This window comes from Sceloporus undulatus, chromosome 2 (assembly GCF_019175285.1).
Source record: "Sceloporus undulatus isolate JIND9_A2432 ecotype Alabama chromosome 2, SceUnd_v1.1, whole genome shotgun sequence".
In the NCBI taxonomy this organism is placed as follows: Eukaryota; Metazoa; Chordata; class Lepidosauria; order Squamata; family Phrynosomatidae; genus Sceloporus; species Sceloporus undulatus.
In genome coordinates this window covers 43,628,651-43,645,831 of record NC_056523.1, presented here as the reverse complement: position 1 = coordinate 43,645,831, position 17,181 = coordinate 43,628,651, and the positions used below count along the sequence as shown (strand labels likewise).

General features: G+C 37.8%; 2 protein-coding genes across 6 annotated transcripts in view; one reads left to right on the top strand and one right to left on the bottom strand.

Moving 5' to 3' along the window:
- Positions 1–17,181, top strand: part of SUMF1 (sulfatase modifying factor 1) — an 891,645-nt gene that overhangs the window by 600,626 nt on the left and 273,838 nt on the right. The gene's annotated exons all lie outside the window — the stretch shown is intronic.
- The window catches only part of ITPR1 (inositol 1,4,5-trisphosphate receptor type 1), a 276,298-nt gene that overhangs the window by 123,659 nt on the left and 135,458 nt on the right, over positions 1–17,181 (bottom strand). For all 5 annotated transcript variants that reach the window (XM_042448619.1, XM_042448620.1, XM_042448622.1 and 2 more), the window contains 11 exons: positions 16,532–16,704; positions 15,486–15,605; positions 14,315–14,509; positions 12,421–12,672; positions 10,763–10,904; positions 9,644–9,797; positions 8,062–8,249; positions 6,407–6,542; positions 4,553–4,607; positions 2,532–2,697; positions 2,268–2,438 (listed from right to left, as the gene is read on the bottom strand). In XM_042448619.1, the coding sequence (XP_042304553.1) occupies positions 2,268–2,438; positions 2,532–2,697; positions 4,553–4,607; positions 6,407–6,542; positions 8,062–8,249; positions 9,644–9,797; positions 10,763–10,904; positions 12,421–12,672; positions 14,315–14,509; positions 15,486–15,605; positions 16,532–16,704 (1,752 nt within the window). The remainder of the gene's footprint in view (positions 1–2,267; positions 2,439–2,531; positions 2,698–4,552; positions 4,608–6,406; positions 6,543–8,061; positions 8,250–9,643; positions 9,798–10,762; positions 10,905–12,420; positions 12,673–14,314; positions 14,510–15,485; positions 15,606–16,531; positions 16,705–17,181) is intronic.

Below are 17,181 nucleotides of genomic sequence, written 5' to 3'. Positions count from 1 at the left end.
TTCAAGGAGGGAACAAGAAAAAAAACCGGGCATGTTAAAAGATGGGACAAGAGAAGGCAAGAGAACCCAAAATAATTATTAGACTTAAGTTGTTATATAAAAGCTGCTAGTACTTATGCTTAAATGTTATTCTTTATACATTAGAAATAATGATAAAACATTTGCATTCCTAGGGTTTGGTCAATATAAAACCTAAGTTAGTTCATTTAAGCTTGAGCCCTTTCCAGGTGACAATCCCCTTACTTGTGAGTGATCATGTGGAATCTTCTGGGCTTCATCTTATTTCCCATTCATTTCCATCCCCATGAAGCAACGGCATCCTACTTTCTGGGAGCCATAAGAAACAACTCTTACAATTTTCCTGGGCCACAACTAAAGACCCATTAGCCCTAAGACACAATATTTTCCATAAGTCTATCACTCACTATGCTGCTGTATGACTTCTTGTTGCTGCCACTCTTGATTGGTAAGTTCTTTTGGAAAATACAAAAGAACAGCTGTGGCAGTTAGGGCTGGGGGCTAGGGCCAACTAAGCTAAGCCTCAGCATGATGGTGGTTACACAAAACACTTTTTCATGCTTCTTCCATTACTGTGTGGTTGTATACTTCTGTTCCATGAATAACTACCTGCTGGTGTTCAATGCACAGTCAAGATATGAAGTTAATACTGTATTTCCCTTCAAGTTGGCACAGGCAGCTGAAAAAAAAAAACTGCCAACCCAGAGATCACAAGTTCTTGGAACAAATCCTGGTATCACACACTCAGATTTTAATGGTGAACAAATTTTATATACAGTGGAACCTTATTATACGCAGGGGATCCGTTCTGGATCCCTCCGCGTATAAAAAAATCTGCCTATGCTCGAGCCCCATTGTTTCCAATGGGGCTCGTGCGTGGCGGCGCGGTGGCGCAACGGGTGCACGTGCCCATTCAATTGAATGGGACGCGCTGCCCCTTCTGCCCCTTCTGCCCCGCGCGCCAGCGGCTTTGAGCGCCTATGCTCAAAGCCGCCTATAAAAAGGCAGTGTATGAGGAGGCTCCACTGTACAATCTAGAGGCTTACAAGTAGCCTAAATTTCTGATAATTTAAGTCTTGAGGGCTTGTATACCTCAAATACAAGGCATTATGATCACTGAGCTTTTTCCCAATCAGATTTTAATTAGAGCTAAAAAAAAGCATGCACTTCTTCCTGCTTCCTACCCATCAATGATCTGGGTGATGCTGAGCAACACAGAGAGAAGCAAAAGGGAAAAAGGGAGACAGAGAAGGAAACACTAGGCACAAGTGTCCTTGGGTTAATATCATGACAGTAACCTTTGAGAAGTTTCTACAGTGGGCCCTTGATATCCGATAAGGTTTCATTCCAGGACTCCCCCCCCCCCCCCCATGGATACCAAAACCCTTTTACGCTCAAGTCCCATTAAATACAATGGCATTGTGAAACAATGTCCCTCATATCAAGGTTTGCCTTTTGGAATTTATATCTTTTTAGAATATTTTAAAGCAATGTACAGTATGTTTGAAATCCATGGATAACGAATCTGTGGATCTGGAGGACGAGCTGTATTTCCCTATTGATATATAACAGCTGCCCAGAAATTCAGCTGCTCTTTTTAACTGCTGTAAAGCCAGCTTTGACTTATGGCGAACCTATGAACGAGAGACCTCCAAGATACTCTGTCATCAATGGTCCTAACTGGGTCTTGTAAATTCGGGGCTGTGGCTTCTTTGAATCTATATACCTGTAATGAGGTCTTCTTCTTTTCCTATTGCTTTCCCACTTGGCACTACCTTTCCGTAGTGACTGCATGCTCCTGTGAGGCAAGAAGCTATGTTTCTGGCATTATGGCTTCTAGTAGGATCTCTCTATTTCAGACAGACATATGCAGAGGTGCAAGATTAAATTAAAATGTTGCACAAGTAAATCACTTCTGAATGACTTTTGCCATGAAAAGCCGATAACAAAAAACTCAGTATCACTACAGAAACTTCCCTTCCTTTTCCTTATTGCTCTTAGCACTGAAATAGCACTACTACCCATGTTAAGCTGTTGAAAGAGGATGGGGAAGGGATTTTGCGGGATCATGGATGGAAAAGAAGACAAGACCTGGGGTCTTTGGTCATAAGATGTAGACTAAACTTGAGATAAGACAAATTATCACTTAATGAAAGGGATTCAATTACAACATGGAGACATTACAAAGCTGTTGATCAAGGACTTCAATCTTTTATACAAGAGAGTCAGCAAAGCCAGTTTCTTTTTACCTCCTTTTTCTTGTGCTCATTCTCTCCTGTTGTTACATCCATCGCTTCATCAGGTCCCTGGCCTTTGTACACCCAAAGCTCTGATTTTTCCACAATTGATCTCAGCTGATCCAAATCTTGTTTTATCTGCTTGTAATTGTCAACATCTTGGCTGGTAACAAGTAGTTGAACCTTATATGAATTGCAATCCATTAGTTGCATAACACACTTGCACTACATGCATTCAGAATGAAGGTGAGGAGAATGCTGCACAGCTATATTTACCTGTTTAAAGGCCTGAAGGACTTCTTGCCTCTGACTAAAGTGTCTGAAGAGGAGCTGAAGTGCCCCGGATACCAATGGAGGATAGTCATGCATTGTTAAATGGAGCAACACTCTAAGGAAAGTTCTCCCACCATGATCATCCAAATCTAATGGAGTATTCTCTTCACTGGGAAAAAAAGTAAAAGTCCAATCAAATAAATAATATACACTCTAAGTTTCAGAACATCCAAACAACTTCTCTGATTGTATAATTCATCTGGTATTGGGAAAGAAAAGAGGGAGCTCTACAAATTAAAATGTAATCTATAATCATAAAGGCAGCTGTTCTTAAGGATGAGGAGGATGACAATATTTCATATTAAGTGAAACAGTTTCCCCTATCCTTCAAGTAATAGTCCTGAATATGTTATAGTCATTCATTCCTTATCTCAGTACCATCCACTTTTATTTCAAGACCACTGCATAGCTTGAAAGAAATGTAAAGCAAGGTATTCACACACCCTTTCAGCAAATATGCAGGCACGGTATTTTTATCTGACCACTTTAAATGAAACAGAGCAAAATAGAGCACAGTAGTCCTTTGTCAGAGCCACTGTCCCACTTCTATCCTCAAGGTATCACTTTGACTCTGCAAACTTCACACACTTTTCAAAAATGTCCTTTATGTCTTATTTTATGTATATCCTGCCCTTCTTCCAGTTCTCCAAACTGGTATACAAATGCTAAAACAAGAAAAAAAACTAAAAACATGATAATAAAAAAGTTAAAACACAATTAAATCTTACAAAGCATTATCAAAACTCTATAGCATTACAGAGTGAACCTTTCTCCATATCCTCAACCATTTTTGAAATGCATTATTTTGCCTCATACTCTTCTTAATGAAGAAGTACATCATTTTTTTGTTTTAAGATTTGGGAAGCAAGCTGGTCCAAGACATTTTGCTGCCTTAAACAGAACAATATGTGTACATGTATATGGTTTTAATTGTTTTAACTTTCTGAAGTGTTTTAACATGTTTAATTGTTTAATACATTTTAGAAGGAGCACAAACTAGTGAGTTTCCAGGGGAACTTACAAGAAAAAACCACATACTGTATGTCTGAAGATGTTAAAACATGGACTGGTTATTGGTAGAAACTCATTTGGGTCTTTGTGTATTCTTAAGGCTTTCTTCTCAAGGCTGCAGATAATCAAACTCCAGAAATTTATGAACTAGTACATCCTTAACTTTTTATTCCTTTTCCTTTCCCCAATGAATAGTTTAGGACTTCTTAGTTCAGAAATTTCTGAAGTTTGATTCAAAGTAGGCCCTAAAAGATATTAAGAGCACACAAAGGCCAAAACTAGCAAACAGACCATCTTTTGAACATCTTTTGTTTTTTAACCATCTGTTAATAATTTTTAGCCTCTTTAAATTATTTGATTATTGATTTCAAATTTGAAATTATTTTACTGGTAAGCTGTTTATACTATTTTTACTTGTATACTGCCCTGCAATCCTACAGTAAAGGGTGAGATACAAATATTTAAATAGATAAATAGATAAGCCACCAACCCTCAGGGCCCACCGAATACAAGCATTATATGGGACACAAAAATATCACAAACACATTTTCCCATTATGGTAGTTAAAGAAAATAGAATAATCAAATAACATTTTGCCATCCTTCCATAACACCCAAAATCTGATGCCTGGTAGTAGAACTGGCCCTAATTTGATTGCTATTGACCATAGTCACTCACATTTCTAATCAATATACTGTACAAAAACTATAGGATAAAGATATTCTTGTACAAAGAACAAAACCTTTCACCTCCTCCCATCTCCCTCATTTTAAAACCCACTTAAGAGGATGGTCGACTGTAACAATTCCATGCTACTTGGATTAGCAAATTGGTTGAAGCAAATATGTACATTAGTGCTTAATGCTAATAAATTTCTCCCCTGAAAAACTCTCAAGCACCTATTTTACAAATAGTGCAGAACAGATTAATACAAATTGCCATAGATTACTTTCCTGCCTCCAAATATCCCTTCTGCTTGTTCTTCAATGTGTTCAAAGTCAAGTGCTCCTGCAACACAAAAGAAATATAATAATAATAATAATAATAATAATAATAATAATAATAATAATAATAATAAATTTATTTATATTCCACCTCTCCTTATTTGATGATCTACACTAGGTTGAAAAAAACAGGTTAAATCAATGAGTAATTTAAAAAAAACCAAATTCTACAATTTATTTCCTTTCTGGAGACTAGAATAAGTAAATCATACGAATCTGTAGCTATAAGGCAAGCGAATGGAAATAACCAACTCCTTAAGAAAATGAATAGCTTGGTTCATCATCCAAATGCATAATATCAAATAAGCTGACGATGCAAATTTAATCAGTCTTCATACTTTTTATTGGCAATTGTCTAAGAGATAAATTTAAAAGAAATGAAGGAGACATTGGGAAATGATAGCACCACTGTATATATTTATTATTTATTTATCATCCCACAGTTCACCAAGGCTTCCCAGGCAACATGCTGTTGGTTTGTTTTTTCGTTTTTAAGGATACGTACAAATCACAGAATCTGTATTTTGAGGAAGAGATTGTTTTTGCCTTAAAAATATTTCTTCTGTCAGAAAGAAATTCTGAAAGGACCAATTTTATATCTTTAGGAGGCCATCTGGCCAGGACCACTACTAAAGGAAGGGGAGAGATTATGTGGCCCTGTAGATACTATTGGACTTCAGATTCTTCGACACTGGCTATATCAACTATGGCTGCTGGAACTTATAGTGAAGCAACATCAGGAGGGAAACATGATTCCCATCCCAGGCTCAAGGTTATCAACCCTCACTGTTTATGTTCTCAACAAATAGCCTAGTAGGGATCTAGTTCAAGAAATTCTGGCTCTCCAAATCCCTACATCTCCTATGTTAGTTTAGCTTTCATTTGTCAAACACCCTTCTCAGTTTCTACTGATTGACTGATTAATTAACATATAATAATAATAATAACAACAACAACAATTATTATTATTATTATCATTATTATTATTTATTTGTATCCCGCCTCTCCCTGTATTGGATATAGACTGCATTAGAGAATTTCCAAGTAGGATGCATTGAAATCAAAGATTCAACACAAAGCACACAGCATAAAATTAAACATTAATACACTAAATAAAACTGAGAGGCATAAAACCTAATTCAACCAACTAAAAATACAAATTTAAATTTAAAATGGCAGAACAAATAAAAAACTTTTAATCTATCGCTGCAAAGAGCGCAATATTGGTAGAACACAATTCTCTCCTGTGGGAGAAGTTTCCAAAGTCAGAAGACCACAACCAAGAAGGCTCTTGATTTTGTAGATGAATAACTTCACTTTCAGATGGAATAAGCAGAAAAGACAAGCATTCTATGATTTTCTACTGTCTTATTCACAATAACCTTGCCCAGACTCAAGCAGAATTCCTAACCTGTTTAGATAGCCCCTCACTAAATCCAAACATTCCATTATAAGCGAAATCAGAGAATTCAACCCATGGCCAAACTAGGTTTCCCTCCTCTTCTCCTTCTACCTCCTTGTTTGTTTGTTTGTTTTTTTTTTTTTAAAAACTCAGCCCAAGGAATCTTTTAAAATCTTCTTTCCTGCTATCCTCAAAAGCATTTAAGTCACATATTCACATGGAGAATAGCAAATTATGACACCTATGTGTATCACACTTCAAAAAATGTCTTGGTAGAATACTGGAAGGAAGGTTGATCACCTTCTCCATTAATTTCCTTCACAAACGAATCAAGAAGTCATATAAGAGGAGATAATATATAATCCACTTAAAAAGCATTACAAGGAAATGTAAGAACTCACCTGGTACATTTGGTAGGTCTTGGTTATTACTTCCTGTGGGTGAATCAGGTGTCTGTGCATTGCTTTCGTCAAACTCTCGTTTAAATATACACAGGAGGCATGAGATTCTGTAATCCAACCTCACATTCAAAATAAACTATTGATCGCAAAGTTGAAAAAAGATGAGAGGGAGAAATAAATTATTTTAATGTCACAACTTTAATTACATGTTCAGTATCTGTTCAATGATGTAATTATATATATATATATATGGTAACAAAGATTATTCCCCAGATTTTATTAAAAACCTATCAAAAGCCTATGAAACATTCTAATTAATATAATGTATTCTTTATGCACACTGTGTGGGCACACCTGATCACTTAACTTGAAAGTCTATATTACTGTAACAATTCAAAATTAAGTCCACAGAACAGAGTCACACACAAGAACAAATCCTTTCAAAGGTTTTATCCCCTACCTTTGCCACATTTTTGAAATGTCTGAAACACTGAAACTTTTTGGTGAATAATTCATTTGTGCAAAAATCTTGGTTTCATGAAAAAACTATGCTATGCAGAAAATATGGTATTTTGACAGATACTTTTGGCTGCAAAATGTTGCTTTTTGCATAAAACCCAAAATCAAGGTACATAAAAAGGAGGCTTGCACAAAGAAATTTTTTGCAATACCATGCTGAATGTGAAAAGTTTCCTGGTAGTTGATCACTTTGGCAAGAGAATGTCTTGGAGTGTCAAGAAGACACACAGAAGTTTATCACACTGTCCCTAAAACAGGCCCAGTGCATTCTAAAGGTGCACGCACACGCGCACACACAGAACAGAATAGGGCCCAGAATCCCATTTTATTGCACACTGGAATGCCACCTTCGCCTCTGGGCGTTCCAGTTGCGTTCCCATTCTGTCCCAGAGGGCACCATTTCTGGGCACGCTCAGAAACAGTTCCCAGAAATGGCGCCTTCTGGAATGGAACGGGAACGCAACTGGAACACCCGGCGGCAAAGGCGGTGTTCCAGCGTGTGATAAAATGGGGTTCTGGGCCCCATCCTGTTCCGTGCACGCATGTGCACACGCACACATTTAGAACACACTGGGCCCGTTTTAGGGCCAGTGCGATAAACTTCACATTCTTATGATGAATGAATTAGGAGCTATTCTTTTTATCCCTATTAGACAGGTGACAAAAATGAGGAAGAATAAAGGCTAGTTCCCTTATCCCTGCTCCTGTTCTTTATGTAGAATTTACACATGAGGATAAGTCTTCAAGGAAGAGATAGAACAGGGAGATAGAAAGGCATTCAGCACTATGCAAAGCCCTAACTTGCAAAGTAGATTCTGAAGCAGGTTAGAAATGAGGCCTTTGAGGTACTTTCTCAAAAACTGTGGGGTTCTCAATATCCTCAAATCATGTGAACAAAAATTGAGTTATCTCTGATTGTTCATTGGTCCATAAGGAAAAGGGCCTCTAGAAATTACGGTATTACACTCAATATATCCAGTGAAAAGTTGAATTTACTTCAAACTCCATCATAAAAGTAGAGCAAGTCTATGAGATGAAAAATCAAAAATAACAAGGGCATGTGAATAAAACAGTGATATCAATATTAGTCTCCCAAATCATGTCCCAATATTACTTTCCCAGGCCCTGAAATATACCTGAAGTATTTCAATGATTTTCAGCTTGGTGTCCATTACCAGGATATCCTCTTTCTCAGGTTCAACCTGCTTCACATTACCTTCTGGAGCAGCTGCAAGTGGCGTCATTGGCAAGAACCCACCACCCCTGAGGACTACTTGGGTCATCAGCTCTCCAACTCCATGGATAGACCTCATCACATTGCTCCCTTCAGGAAAAGAGAAACACAGATATCTTCTTAGCCTTAAACATGGGATAGTATTCCATGAATTACGACAGAATCGGATATAACATGCACATTTTTCCTCTCTATAACAAGAATGAGGTGCAGATGTCTCTCCAGATATTATTGGATTGCAATGCCCATCAGCCCTAGCCAGCAGAGCCACTTATGACAGATGGAATTTAGTGTGGTTAGAGTGTTGAGTGGGAACCTAAAAGCTACAAGAAGTTCAATTTCCATTGACCCATGAAAGGCAGTGTGTGACTTTGGGTGATTCACCTGCTCTCAGATTGATCTACCTCATGGGGGTGTTGTGAGGCTGAAATGTTGGGGGTTGGGGAGGAGAGCTACAGAAACTATCTTGAGCCAACTAAAGGAGAGATGTAATGTAAACGTAACTAATAAACAACAGTGATGGGAGCTGCAGTTCAAAAACATTGGAGGGCCATTCAATCCCCATGTCTGTTCTGTAAAATGTGAAACGATTTCATGTTTTGTTTCTACAAGAACAACAGAACAGTGTAGGGACAGAAATATTTTTCCAAAAAGACCAAAAATGTCCCCCTCCCTTGTAAAAGGGTAAAGTTCTTGTTTTCACTGGAAAAGGCAATTTGACTCTCATCCTGTAAATGTCCGTGCATATTCTAGAACAGGGGAGAATGATATTAAAGACTGGAGAAAGAACAGACACATTGAGTTTCACTCTGGAAGATATACTGCATGCTGCACCAGGCTGGGAAATTGTTCCATGCAACAGCACCTTGTTTATTGTGGTGACCCTAGCAGATGGTCAGGTGTGATGGAAGCTAAGGAGGCACATTTGTCCCCCAGGAGACCAGCCCTAGGAGCTATATGCACCCTCAGCTAAAGAAATTGTGAGATATATTTGCCTTTATTATTTCTGCATTAATTTACCACCTGTGTACAAATGAAATATTTGGTTGCACTTGTGACTGTTTCACTTTAGCAAATCCTGATATTTGGATTGGCTGGAACTTAAGTAAATTGGATCACCAGAATTAGCATGACTTTCATTACAAGTAGTATAATTTACCCCATAACTTAACATCATTTCACTATGAAGTTTCCTGTAGCCACAAAGTAACAAAGGTGGGGATGTGGAAAAGAAAGTGATAAGAAAAGAGCTCACTCTGTTTGGCACTAAACCCATTTTCTGAATGAATCTTAGGAGACACACATCCATATTGGGTCCACGTTGGAGAAGTCTTCCTTAAGTTTGGATATCCCCTAATTCAACCTGATTTGATTTAGGATTGAAGACTCATCCAAAATTTACCCTATTGCATGTCAAAAGGTTATCATTCTCTGATAACCTATTTCTAGGCCACCTTTCCATGCATTTTGTTTGCTGCTCTTACCTTTACTTTCTTCTCCTTTTGCTACCTTGGTGATAGGGAAGATGGTTGCAACATGAACACAGTCCAAGATAGCTAGGAGTATTTTTGTTAACCTTAGAAGGTCACAAAAATTATAGAATCCAAAATATATCAGGTTTCGTGCCAAGTTTACCACCTGTATTTTGAAAAGAAAAAAAAAAGAATTATTTCAATGGCTGGCTAGCATGACTACCTTCCCAGTCAGATTTCTTTAAAAAAAAAATACCAAGTATACTTGAAAGTCCTTTAGTTTTTACACATACGTATCTTCCAAAAGCATTTCCAGTAGCATTGATCTTCTGCAATTGTCCATAGAGTCCCTGGTACAGCAATTACAGCATGCAATATAGATAATTGGATACAGAAGCATCAATCTCTAATTGCCACTAATTTTAAAACCAACTAAGTTCCTTGGTTTGTTAAGAGGATCAACACTAATAAAACCGTTTAAAGTTTCCTTGAACTGACTGAAAGAGAAACAACCCACAAATATACTATAGGTACACTTTAGTTTTTAGAATGTATAATACAACAATAACAGCCACTGTACTGTACTGATACACAGATATATTTCTGGCTACCTGAGAGACCACTTTCTCCCCAACAGATCAACTCAGCCCTTGATGTCATCTAGAAAAGCCTAACTACTAGAGCCAAATATGTAACATCCTTCCACCAAAAATTCTACTATGTGGAATACTCCTCCCTCAAAAATTTTCATCCTCTTATAATTTGTAGTTTTTGACACATGTTGAAAAGATATCTGCTTTTATACAGTACCTAGACTGGTGACAGGAGCACTTTATAGAAAACATATAGCACCAGTTTTAAATTAATTGTGCTGGCCACCAATAAAATTTTGGTCTGAATTCCAGGTGCTGGTCATGTCATTTAAATTGGAAACATAGTTGAAAACGTTAATGTGGAACTGTATAGTGTGAAAGGTCCTACGATGCGCTACCACTGAGTAACTGACAGACTAACTGTTTGACTCAGTATAAGAAAACTTCATCTATCCATACAAGTATCCACCCACATGAATGATTTATACTTGGCTCCAAGTGAAGGCTGCAACTTGGTTCCATGCCCCCAGACATTTACCTCAAATGTGAGTTTATTTTTTTCTTTATCAGAAAAAGGGAATCTTTGGCAGACAACATCTCTTAAATATTCCTCCACAAAATCCATTGTTTGTGCAAATCTCTCCTTGATTTCATCTTTGGAAGTTCCACTGCTATCATAGCTGAAAGAAAGAAAAGTGAGTTTCTTAGACTCCTTCTCCATCTCTCTTGAAAACAAATACCAGCGTATATATAAGAAATTATAATTTGACTTGGACTAACTCTATCTACAAATTAAGATGATATCCCTTCTTTCCCTTTATACTTAACAATTTATATTTAACAAAAGGAACCTTGAGGCTGCATATCTCTGCAATTGCAAGAAAAAAGAAGAGGATATTTTTATTTAAAATAGGGAGGGGGAAGGAGGAGACAGTGGCACCATGTGGCTGTCAATAATGTGACTGTCCCAGGAATGGTTTTCCACAACCAAGGGCACCCCACTGTTTTCCCGTGAATGAAAAGAGATGCCTCAGGGATGGGACGGCAATGGGAGGGAGGTGGTGTTGTGTGATTGGCATCGCTGATGTTGCTTCCCTCCTATGGGAATCACAGTTTAAAAGCCACATGTGCTAAAGCCCTTAGTCATCTTGGCTTCCAGGGAGAGTTCAGGCTATTTGTTCTAGGACCAAACTGTTTGTTTCTTTTGGCCATCCATGGTATCTTCAGCACTCTTTTCCAACACCATATCTTGAATGATTTTTTCCCTAACTGCTTTCTTCATGGTCCAGCTCTCACATCTGTACATAGTAAAGGAGGATACAATGGCTTAGATGATTCTAACTTTAGTGTTCAGCTGTATATCTATATACTTTAGGATTTTGTCTAGTTCTTTCATAGATGCCATTCTCATTCCTAAATCTTCTTCTGATTTCTTGACTAGAGTCTCGGTTCTGATCACTGTTTGGTATGAGAAATCTATTTCAATTTCTTCATTATCCACTCTGTCTACTCAAAATGATATCACACCATGGGTAAGTTCTACTAGATATTATCAAGGGAAAATATATACATTTTAGCAGTTGATTAAGATACTCGTTTCAATAGGAAATGTTCAACAAATTATATTAGAAATAAAAATATTTTCACTGAGTAGTTAAAAATTGCTTGTTGAATGGCAGTCTTGATTCTTGATGATTGAGGTATAAAGCGGGAATCCAGTCACATCATTTAGCATATGAAAACGTAAGAGCATAGTCAGAAATCACTTTTGAAGGCAGCACCTACTCATTCTTGCACTGTGTCCTCCAAATTTATGTAATTTGATCCTTTTCTTTTTTTAAGAAATAAAGGATCACATGATGCAATTAAAAATGCTCAAAGACTCACCCATTATTTTCCTCTGAACACAAAACCAGAGCCACCATCAGAAACTGGAAAAATCGGAGGTTTCCCCCTACAGTTCTGTCAACTTAACTGTTCTTAAATAATTATTCCATTAATAACCTTTTAAAATGGTCTTCCTGGGAGGAGGCATTCTTGTTTCCCAAAGTTCAACTACCAAGCACACCATCCCAAACACATCCCATGTGCCAAGATAGTTCCATGATTGGTGTAGAGTGTAACTGCAAACCAGCCGCTTTAGAAAAACCAGCATCCACTCTCATTTTAGAAATCCATTTGATTGCTAGTACTTACTCATCGATTGCAATTTCAGAAGGTATCTCAGACCACAATCGTGCATATTTCACTGGTGTCACTTGCTCTTGAGGATCACGGTCAACATGCATGTGCAACATAAGCCGACAGAAGGAAGCTCTCAAGTCATAAGGCAAATTCTCATCAGACATGCAACGAAGGATGAGGTCTACATCCAGCTGGCCAGATATTTCATTTATAGCCAAATACTGCCGATCGAGACACATCCTAGCAAAAAGATTCAGCTGGTACCTGTGGAAGGAAGAGGCAGAGAAGAGAAAGATAAATTTGCCTACACACAAAATTTTATAGATACCTAGACTGTGACAGTAAGTTTTACATTCTGGGTGAGAGTTTTTTAAAAATCTGCTTTTCAATGGACTGAAGCATATCTTGTTTTTAATTCTATCTAAGCTTCCTTGGGTCCTATGAAAGGAGGAAAGCAGGATCTACCATATATACTTGACTCTAAGTCAAGACATTTATGCCCAAAAGTTGACACTAAAATCTGGGGTCAACTTATATACAGGTCAATACAGTCGTCATGGGTTTAGATTGAGTGGAGGGCAGTTAACAACAACAACCAGTAATATTGCTTATAAAGCTCCTTTAAATAGTAGCCCCAATGCGCCACACTACATGCCTCATCAGTGACTGTTGAAAGACCTGTGAGGCACAAGTGTGTGTGTGGCGAATCCCTTCTCAATCTGATCTCCAAACCTTTCCTTCTCCTTCTCCTCCTCCTCCTTGCATTTCCTCATTTTCTTCCACTTTCATGCCATTTTAAAACCTTTCCTTCTCCTTCTCCTCCTTGAATTTCCTCATTTTCCCTCCACTTTCAAGCCAATTTTAAAACCTTTCCTCCTCCTCCTCTTCCTTGCCTTTCCCCATTTTCCCTCCATTTGCAGCCCAATCTCCAGATCTGTGCTTCTTCTCTTCTTCCTCCTTGCATTTCCCCATTTATCTTCCACTTTCAAGTCAATTTTAAAACTTCCCTTCTCCTCCTCCTTGCATTTCCCCATTCCCCGTACATTTGCAGCCCCATCTCCAGACTTTTGCTGCTGCTTCTCTTCCTCCTCCTTGTATTTCCCCATTTTCCCTCCACTTTAACCCAATCTCAAAACCTCTCCTCCTCCTCCTCGCATTTCCCCATTTTAAACCTTTGCTTCTCCCCCTTCTTGCATTTCCTCTGACAACCAAGCTTCTCCATTTTCCCTTCCAACCTGATCTTAAAACCTTGTATCTTCTAAATTCTATCTTTGAATTATGCACAGATCATATCAAAATCCAATTTTTTGGCTCTAAAACCTTCCCTCGACTTATACATGAGGTCGACTTGTATATACAGTAAATGAAATGATTAAAAATCCTCCATTAAAAAAACCTGCTGTTAAACTTGACATAACAGAAAAGTGAAAGAGCATATGTATTTTAGAAATTATTTTAAGCAGCATTTTTAACATAGCAGACAAGCATCTAAATGTGCATTTTCAATACAAAACAAATTTGTGCACTGACATTTGCTACATGATCCCTGTATGCACAGTTACATGAAACTGCTATAGTGATCATGCCTTTTCTATCACCAAGTGCTTTTTGATGGAAGGCATCCCTTGATAACAACTACTTTAACAATTTATAAAAATTAGCCTTCAACTCTTCTAAGACAGAGGTGGGAAACACGCCAGCCAGAGGTTAGATTGTGACTCCAAGCAGTGCTAGCCAACATTGCTAATCGTGCACGATGATGGGAGTTGCAGTTCAAGACATCTGGGGGCTTACACATCCCCCCAATCTACTATTAGAAACTACTATTCAAAAAGGAGTAGCTCAAGTTAGCTTAGTACACATTTCAGGTTAACTGCCATAGCCAAATATTGCTTGCGGTGTTAACCTGTAGTAGCTGAGTACATCCCGGTCTTCCTTCTGCCCTTCTTTGGCATCCTGAGCCAGCTCTCTGATACTCTTACTGCGGATCTCTTTGTTGCTGTCTCTCCAGAACAGCCAGACTTCTTCCTCATCCTCACCAACCTCCAATGAGTTCTCTCCAGATGATAATTCTTCAAATTCAAACCGAGACAGGACCAGTCTAAAGAACAGTGCAAGAATTAAAAACAATTACTTCTTTTTGACTCCTCAAAAATCTACAAAAATTTTAGTTGCTTTTAGAAAGTACTCATGCTATAGGTTTTTCTCCACCCCATGCTCTTGAGCAAAAGAAGGATGCATCATATTCTTGAGGCCCTCCTTCAGGTACAGGTGACAAAATTTAGTTGCTAAAATTGGTCCAAAGCAGCAATTACCCAAATAGGTTTGGCTACAGATGCTTCCTATTCTAGGCACACTGGGTTAGTGTTCTGGTTCCTGGCTCTCCACCACAGAAAAGCCAGGAGTCTGGACCTTGTCTGGCCTCGACCATTGCTTCCCCAGTAAAACAAAGGCATTAAAAACCTCTGACTCCCTCAGCTCATTCATCTGTCCCCCCTGAAGTCTTGTCCTTGGTTATGAAACATACAGAACTTTGTCAACGTTTCCAGTTCTTATGAAGTCACACTTGCAAAGGTCTCACTTGTGATCCTACATAATGCTGTTCCACTGGCACTGCATCAGCGATATTGCTTAATTACAATTACCTTGCAGGGCTGTTGAACAGTACTTAATAAAAAACTGAACAACATTAAAGATAATGGCATCCCTGCAACGTTCTGAACTTGAGCTACCAACAGCCCCAGACAACATGGACAACCATTAAGAATTCTGGAAGCTGAAATCCAAAAAATCTGGAGAACCAAAGGTTCAGAACTACTGATACAAAAATATACTGTGAGATGGGGAGAAGCATCTGTTCATTTAAAATCTGCTTCGTCTGACATTCTGCAGATCTAGGATTGCAAACTGGTTGGAGACTGCAAAAAGCAATCATTGTTATGTTACAAATAAATAACCTACAATGTTTCTGCATGTTCTCCAGACTGGATGTGATTCTGATGTGATGTCATGACTCAAATAATTACAACTGCCTTCTTTCAAAAAGGAAAACATTTATTTTTAAAATCTCAACTTACTTAGTTTCAATCAGTATGTCTGCATTTGATGGGTTTAAAACAGCTTTACAAATCAGCTCTTGGGTCACTGGGATTGATTTGTTCATGGAAACACAAAGATCTGAGAGGTAATCCAAAAACCTATTGAGGAGGAAAGCCAAAATTATGAAACTGTAAAACACCGTTCAACTGTGAGTATATTATTAGGAAGGGGGAAAAAAACTATTTCAGAGGAGAGAAGGCTTCAAGACTGGAGTAAATGGGATGCATCTAGCCCATTCGGCGATTTTTAGTCACCTGACCCATCCTCCCATTTTTAGAACTTTTCTAGGAAATTAAAGGGTGTCACAATTCTCAGGGAACGGGTGGGTATTCATCTTCTGGTCAGCTGAAGAGTTCATTCAATTTAGATGCATCAATATTAGGAATGTTAAGAGAATTTCATTTAGTCATCATTTTAAAGCAAACTGGTCAAATTCATACTCCTTAGGTCACTATTTATATTATAACATCTTTATCCTCCAGGTCCTGAATCCTTCCAATAGGTGTGATACAATTCATAAGCCAAATTATGTACTAAAGTGTATATTAGGGCATATTAGGGAGCATTGTGCATGGAAAGGAATGGAAGTGTTGGTGCCTTTTTAAAACTCTGAACATAACACAGATGTTGGATGGAACAGACTTGTAGCTTAATGCATGCAAAATACTGATTAATTGACTGATAAATTGATACATCCCTCATATATTGTAATGCAAGCTGGAGTAGGACTCCAAAATGTCTTCATCAGATTTCAGCAGAGGATGAAGAAAAGGAGAATGGGCTATTAGAAAGCTTTCATGAATTTTTATTGAACTAGAACTCATCACATATTATGATGAGGCATGCTCAAAACTACAGTAAAGCTCACTAATAATGTAAGTAGTGTTACTATCTAGGCAGAATAACACAAAAGGAAAAGGAAATCAGACCACCTGACTAATCCATACAATAGCTTCAAGCCTATTACACATCCTACTGAAACATTTTATGCATCCTTTATTTTGTCTAAAACATTAGAGCTCACCTGGGCTCTCTGTTTTTCCTTACAAGGCTAACAAAGGTATCAATCTCAGCAGCTGTGATGTGTTTCTCTAACAGTTTACGATTGTTGTGAAGCAATGCTGTTATGGTGTCTTCTGCTAATACATCATAGCCAATTTGTTTCTGCATAAACCCAAACTGCTTAGCTATGTATTCCTGATAAATCAGAAAAGGGTGGGGGGGTGGGGGGGGAAGAGAGATGTTTACATCACTAAAACATAAAAGAATCACTAAACACAAACAATATAGAAAACTATTGATTTACACTATGTTAATTAGTTGAAGCAATCTGTTGTTCTTAAGAAAAGGCCATATTGAATAGCAAGAGCTATGACACAATTTTGTTTCAGGAACCACTGAATCTGAACTGAATTTGCAAATCTTTTTTTCTAAATCACAGTGTGGTTTTGATATACAACAGTTTTCCACTGAATCAAAAGCAAAGGGAGAATTTAAAACACATAAATGGACAGGGAAGTATGTAAGCAGAAGTCTCATTTACAATAAAAAATAAAGTCCAGCTTCATATTTTCACCAACACTCTACACAGCAAATGGTACTTGTATATGGATGACAAATGATCTTTTCCAACTGCATCTGTTTCCAAAATATTATTATTTTGTTTAATAAAAA